Here is a 7,845-nt window from a genome sequence, read left to right as displayed (position 1 = left end):
ATGGTTTTCTTATTTTCCCTCTTTCAAAATTTTTACTTGATTTTTACCTTACACACAAATATTCAAGGAAATTAACATCTCCAGATACATGGTCTTCCATGTCACATGTTTAATCATGTCTAATAAATGTTGTTTGAAGTCTGATGAGTGTATTTAAATGCGGAATTTTACAATTTTCTCCTCTCATATCTGAATTTTCAATTGAGATTAAATTATATTTTTAGCATTTCTCTGTTTATCTGGCACACAGAACATAACCTGTAAATGTAAAATGACTAATCGAACTCATAAAAAAGATTAAAGAACAGACACATAGGTAAACATCATACAGCTTCTCGGAAAATGCATTTCTGAAGTGAGAAAAATTCTAGTGGAGCCCATGTATAGTGACTGTGAACCCTGATCTTGGAAACCTTTTCTTAGTTTCTTTATATGTACACTATAAATTCTATTTCTTTAAAATGTTTTAAAAGAACAGTTTTGTGGTTTATTTATTTCAGTCATCTCCATGTTTTAAATTTCTGTCTCCATCCTGCAGTTAAAATCTAATGTTCTAATAACCCAGGAATAGATTTGAAGATGCTTTGAATGTTTTTGAGAGGAAATACAGACTATAACATGTGAAGTGTTTTTCGAGCTAGTCCTTTGATAGTCTGATGTGCCATAAATCTTACATTATGTTAGCTACAAAAATGCAGTTTGACAGCCACGTTGGATTTTGGTTCCCTGAATGATTCTGAAGGAATAACAAAAATCCATTTAGACAGGAGCAAGAACATCCATTCTCACTTTTGAGAATGCAAATTGTGTTTGCTAATGAATAACTTCAGGAAAATCAGCAGACAATGGGACCCATTCAATTCTCTGACAGAATTTTAGATCTCACTAGCAAAATCCTTTCCCACTCCAGTAGTCATATGTAAAATCCCAGGCTAAAGAGTTCATTGTTTTCTGATGCAAAAGGTAGTTCAATTCTGACTGATTTTTCTTCTGTTCAGTTTTAGCTGTTCTCAAAAACATTGAAGAGGTCAGTGGTGTGCTTTAACTAGGTATAGCTCAGTCATACAATTGTATGTATATTCCACCAAGACAACTCACCATGTGCATGCAAAATTTGTTCTCTTAAGACACTTCAGAAGCAGTCAGCCCAGGTGGTGAAACATTCTCTGAAGTCACTTAAAATGCAGTGACTCCATTAAATGAAATGAAAAGCAAGCATCAGTAGTCTTGTCATCTGTAAGAATACAGGTACCTGACATTCAGAAGCATGTTCTATAACAACCAACATCAATGCTCAGCCTTAGTCTGGCTCCAGCTGAAGTCAAAGCAAGTTGAATGGAAGCAAGATCAGCTAGGGAGTTTTATTTTTTGTAAAATATAAACATATTAACAGGAGAAAATACTGTTTTCTTATGTTACAACCTTAATAACCAACATGAGTTTTTTCTCACAGTTCTGCAGGTAGCGCAGGGTTTAATTACATGTACATCATGATTAAAAAGAGCAGATATTCAACTGTACACATACACTGTGTATTGTATGCTTTACTAGAAATTCAGTATTTTTATATGTCCCCAATTGTATGCCTAGTAATTTTTCTATCTTATTTCATTTAAAAAACTAGCACAAAATATTTAAGTAGTTTTATTATGACTGCATCATTTTGACAAGACAGAGAGGGACTATACATTTACGAACAGATACACACATTCAAAGCCTCTGACAAAACAGCCCTTTCCATATTTCTTCCTCTTCATATAGTATGTGGTGACTTTACTCCTAAAGCATCATGATAAGTTATGGAGCTAGTGTTAAGTCTTCTTTAACAAAAGCCACTGAAGCTAGAAAATTGTGTCCAGGAAATTCACTGGAACCTGTAATATGGCTACCCTGATATTGCTCTTGCTGTTAGAATGATAACTGAGAGAGGACTAGGAAACAATTAAGTACATAAACACAATCTGTCTTGGGACATTTGCAAACATGAACATGATTGCAAATACAAAGCTGATGTTTAAGCTCAGACTCTTTAAGGAATGTATATCTGTTAAAGAGGTTTTGGGGAGTGGGAACAGCAGGGTTGCAAATATTCATTAATTATCCACTGCAGCAGGCAAGATGATTTGGTGAACTGCAAGGTGTCTTCACAATGGTTTTGCTCCTGCCGCCTTCAAACCCCTTGGACAAGGGTTAGGATTATCTAGAGAATAGAGCACCAACTTCAGCTGACTACAAGCTGAGAATTAGGAAGCTGCATGCTAGTCTAGCTTCTCCTACAGACCTACTGTGCTATGACAGAAAAGTCACTTACTCTTTCATATTCATACATACAGTAAAGTTGCAATCTGCAACAGCCTTCATCAGAAGCATTAGGCTGTTAAATTGACTGCTGTGAATGGCACACGCAAGTTAATTTATTTTACATTGTACAGTAGTCCCAGTCTTGATAATCAAATGAAGCAGAATTTACTGAAGAACTATAGCAACTCTGAGATCATGAATAAAGGGAGTTATTTGCAGTTTCATATTAAATCATTCAGGCAAAGCCAGCAAGCAAACCTCCAAGGGGGAGTAAAGAATCATTAGTATGTAAAATGGTGTGGGTTTAGCCCAGATGGTCCCGCCAGGTGGGCACATACTGGCTGATAGGTGTTATTTGACTCAGTATGCAAAAGGAGTGTGTTATTGAAACAAATCTTATAGAAAGGTTCAAGCAATCTCTTTGAAGTAATGCGTGTTAACTGAAAAGAAATTAAAAGGGTGTCTGTTGAGGCTTGCCAAAGGCTATTTACATAGTAAGTGCCATTGTAAATTGAGAAGAAACACCTCAGTATCAGAACTGATGCAACAGCAAAAAGCCCTGGTCTTTTCATTGAACAAAGAGAATACAACTCCTAAAGCACTAAGAATTACCCTTGTATTAACAACACAGAAAATCAGTGACCTTCTCATATGGACACTACAGAAGTTTTCCTCTAAAAAACATTATTTTACCATAATGAGCACTTGTCTTACTTCCTTATCTCTTTGCTTTATATGGGCCCAAGTGGAGAGAAGAAAGACGCAGAAAGATTGCTCTCCTTGTCAGAACTCACACAAGGGCCAGGAATAAATGTGGCCTTTAAGATTATTCCTACTTGAGATTGTACAGACCACTGACAAAATGGCAAAGAGAGCAATACCTGTATCATCAGCGGACCGACAGCTAACTCTGTGTTTGGTAAATGACAATTCTCCTGTGAGAATTTGAGCTTTTCTAAATTCTAGTCATTGATAACTGCATCACAGATTAAAGTACTACAGTCATTATCAGATGGGTTAGCAGGCAGAATGCAAAAAAGGCTGTAAAAAGTGCACTGTGAGTGCAACTCATCAGGTACATACTGCTCCGTGTAGCACACACATAGTAAATACTGTGTCCTTGTTAAGTATGAATAAATATGTATGAAAATACTTAGGCTTCTCAAATTTACAATGCAACTCACACTACAAGCCTAAAAATGGAAATTGGGTTGTAGCTAGAGACATTGGATCACAAACAAACAGCTGCAAAAACAATAAGACAAAGGCAAAATATTAAGCTGATTGGAATTTCACAAGATTGACATTGTTGCTTAAAGTGCTTGGGTTGATTACATTTTAAAAAACTAAAGTACATAAAAATTTAAACAAAACAGATAATATTAACCACAGAAGTTATTATACAAATACAATAACAGACCAAAAAAAAGAAAAATAAATTAAAACAAACACTGGTAAAAGGTACTAGCAAAGAATAGGTACACAGCCAAAACTTGTTAAAATTTCTAATATTCATCCAGCTGTAAGATACTGCTAAGACCTGTCAGCCACATGCAGCAAAAAAGAGACAAAACAAGATGGGATCTGCTGCTGAGAGGCATCAAACTTTTCAAACCTGTCAGCTGCAAGTCGTCAGCTCAGATGCCAAGTACATGATGCTGTAATAGATGAGTGAATGAAATGTAATGTCTGAAGATAAAAGACAACTTGTGGTAGCAGTTTAGGACCCATCACGCTATGTGAATTTCAGTTTCATTTTGTTAGGTCTTTAATAGCTTTATTAAATCTGATATGAAGGAAACTCCTACTGCTTTATTTTCTCTTCTCCAACTGCTAGAGGGACAAGACTTTCAATACATAATCTAGTACTCTGAGATAAGTAAACTATTAAAATAAATTAAGAGGAGTAATTTTGGGACTTAATTTCAAAAAGGTGTTCTGTTTCATTGGTATATCTTTTCCATCACTCCCTTCTTCTGCCTCCTTCTGCTATGTCCCCAAAGCAGAAATTACATAAAATCCTGGCAGCCTGTTCTGGGAAACATAAAAGTTGAGTTCTGAGCTCATCCTCTAAGATAACTGATCAGCACCGCAGTGGTTCACTGGGTTCAGTGGAAAAACTGCACAAGACAAAAATGTTCTTTTTTCCAAGTAAGAACATACTAATAAGATTTATAAATGGACAACGCATCTTAGCAACAGCATGTGAAACAAGTGGAAAACTTCAATTTTTGTTAGGCCTAAAATACCTACAATCTGACACCATAAAATATAGTAATTTTAGGGAAGCACAGAATACTATTAGACATCTGTGCTAGCATTTTGTTTCCTGGCTGCTAGCTGCTAGCTGAAATGCTTTTATTGTCTTAGGTATTTTTCCATTCCTTCATAGGAGACTGGAAATCTATGCATAATCACAAGAGAAAAAGGATTATAATTTATTTAATCAACTAAAGTACTTTAAATCATATGATTATTCCTGTGGGGATCCCAATCCTGCAGAACTTGTGTGAATGTACTTAATTTGACAGAGAAGTGTTCCTCTGCCTAGACTGGCACTATTCATACAGCTGTGATGGACAGCTTTTGCTGGACTGAAGTCAAAACATTCAGCACACTGTAGATTGGAACCAATTTAGAGAATTGTGACTGCAATTTTTTAAAAATCCAAATAAAATGCTCCTTTGTTTAGTCAGTGTTAGCATAAAGCATGTATTCCATAATTTTTCAGAGCTAATGTCAGACTGATGTGATAGCATTGCTGCGATCTTCTCAAGAGCTAGCAGGAATTTAAAATGCTTATTCTAGTAATTTTACTCTCAATAATGTACTGCAATGATCTGTATGTTTTACAGTCTAAAGCTGTCTTTCAGCTGAAGAAACTCAAAGATTATTATTCTGTACTTTAGCGTTTACATATTAATTCATACTATTAACATTTAAAAAATCAATTTTTACTTAAGTCAATTGAAATACGGAAAATGTTTCCTAAAATTGAACCGCTTTAAAAATTATTTTTAAGAAAAATTACTTTTCATATAAACATGAGCCCTGAAGATTCAAATGATACCCTAAGAATATCTGTTTTGTTGCTTGTTTTAAAACTAAAGAATGCCTTAAGAAAGTTCAGCAGTAAACTGCGAAGTACAGATCTTTGGACCAGCACTGGTTAGTGCTGATCTAGAAAGTGACTTCATTTACAGTGAGGAAACCTTACCCATTTTAAAAGGCAAGTGATAATTATATTTTTATATGGAAATTCTAAATGCTTATAAATAAATCCATGAAAGAGGGACTTGCAGGTTTAGCTTTTCAGTGGAAAAGCTCCTGGGCCTCAGTTGAAGTCTCCTGTAAGAGGTCTGTCTTCTGTGTTAGAGGCAGAACATTTCATTCTAACATCAATAAAAGAACAAGAGCTGCATCCCAACTATGCTTGTCTTGAGCCTCCATGCAAGCCTTCATTCATGTGAGTGATCTCTGTAGACCACTACTATTATTCACCAAAGTACTCCAAGGTTACGTTCTATGTCTGTTTTCTTACATCAATATAAAAACATGATAAATCACAAATACTGTTAGCTGAAAAGTCCACTTCTGTTTCTCACTGTGTAAAGTGCTACATTGCCTTAGTTTACAAAATGTCCATTGGTAAATCCAACTGAACTTCCAATGATGTTACTGTAGAAACTATTACTTCATTTTCACCATTATTTAACAAAAGATATTTCACATTTACAGTAGAGTACAACGAAAAAAGTTATTCTCTTTCCTGCAGAACACTAAAATATGAGATGTAGCTGCACTTCAAAAGCCATTTCTTGAAATGGAGTGTCAGCCATAAAGTGGCAGGCAGGCTTCTTAAAGAAAAGGACCAAAAGCAAAATTGTCTAATAAATACATAATGACTGAATGAAATATAACAGGTAGAAATAAGTTTTGTGAGATGAGAATATTCTCCTATAAATATTAGAACCAACTGTCATTCCCCATGAAGACGAGAAGAGTGTTTTTGCTGTTGACATCATTGGAATAGGACTTTGGCTACTGAAGTTCAAGAATTGTATAATGGAATGAAAGTGCCAGAGTGAGCAAGGTAGTTACCCAGTGTTACCACTGACTAAAGCCATTATTGATCCCTTCTCATACCCTACTGATACTTTCTTCTACATTCATTCTTTGCCAAATTCCAGTATACTAGTTCCAAAATTTTATTAGCCAGTGCATGACTAGTGCCAGCCAAATTCACCCAGTAAAATCACAAACCAAGCCTTTTGTACTAAGCCTTCTGATGTTTTTGAAATCAACATGCCAGAGCCCTATCTGTTTCTGTGGTGATAAAATGTTGTCAAACATGACCAAAATGTTAGAGATGATATATACATGATAGTATGTAAACTAGCAGTTGTTATGTATTATGTTTCTAAGAAATGGACTCTGTCTTGAGATATGAAAATGGGACCTACAGATGTTCAGAAAATTGCAGGATAAAGCTGTGTCTTATGTACAAACAAGTGCTTATTTAAATGGACTGTGTGATTTCAATCCTGATGGATATTTTACAGCATGAGCAGTGTTGCAATCTTTGCAAACTCAATTAAGTAAACAATCTATGGTATAATTTTAACAAAAAAGGTAAGCTCAATATCTATAAATGTAATTTATCTCTGTATCATGTATGTCATCTCACTCCCTTTATTCTAATACTCTGTAAGTTCTGAATGTCACCTCATCTGTACTATCTCACAATAAACAAAGTGACTGAACATAGAGAATTACTTAGTTCCAGTGTAATTTAAATCCCTCTATGTGAATTTTAGGCCTGAGGTTACACACTGAAAGTTTAAACAACCCAAAGTTTAAATGATTTTGGAAGAATAGCTTTTCTGCAGCAGAGTAACATGTAAAAAAATCCCCTTGGATGTACAACTCCAATCATCGTGAAATAGATATTTTTCCTTACACTTAAAATGGATAAGTATATGTCAGGAAGTATTTCAAGGAATGTTTTGTAAATCAACACACCCCAAAACCATTTAGAAAGTTTTAAATAATTTTGCTCTAAATGTAATGAACACTTCCATATAAAATACTACTCTGGCTGGATTGGGTTTAACAGTTGACATCCAAATCTTATTATGTGTAAATGTTAGTCCATATAAATTCCACTAAAATCTGACTGCAATTAGCTCTTCAATCAGACTTAAAAACTACAAACAGCCCCCCCCTTTAAACAAAGTTCTGCATGTCAAAAATGGACAGTTATAGTCAATATCACATAGACCATTTAGTAGGAGACAGAGTGTATCATTGTTCAACCATTCCAGATGTGGTCTGTGTAAAAGTCAGTTCAGGGGAGCCATCATCTTCTTTTGTGTGCAGCATCATTGTGCGCAATTATCACAGTTTGCCAAGTCACTCTCTTGACTGATAGAATAAAATATAGCCAGACTCCGAATTCTTTGATATATCAGATGTCAGACCATAGAATTCTTCAATAGCTTGAGCATCTATTTTCTGCAAAATAAATAACTTTTTTTATATGCT

At 35.0% G+C, this 7,845-nt stretch overlaps 1 protein-coding gene across 2 annotated transcripts in view; it reads right to left on the bottom strand.

Moving 5' to 3' along the window:
• Positions 1-1,347: 1,347 nt before the first annotated feature.
• The window catches only part of USP46 (ubiquitin specific peptidase 46), a 36,163-nt gene continuing 29,665 nt past the window's right edge, over positions 1,348-7,845 (bottom strand). For both annotated transcript variants that reach the window (XM_064652868.1, XM_064652869.1), the window contains one exon: positions 1,348-7,815. In XM_064652868.1, the coding sequence (XP_064508938.1) occupies positions 7,714-7,815 (102 nt within the window). In that variant the 3' untranslated portion in view covers positions 1,348-7,713. The remainder of the gene's footprint in view (positions 7,816-7,845) is intronic.

This window comes from Pseudopipra pipra, chromosome 4 (assembly GCF_036250125.1).
Source record: "Pseudopipra pipra isolate bDixPip1 chromosome 4, bDixPip1.hap1, whole genome shotgun sequence".
Taxonomy (NCBI): Eukaryota; Metazoa; Chordata; class Aves; order Passeriformes; family Pipridae; genus Pseudopipra; species Pseudopipra pipra.
The sequence above is the reverse complement of the archived record's forward strand: the minus strand, read 5'-3'. Positions and strand labels throughout refer to the sequence as shown.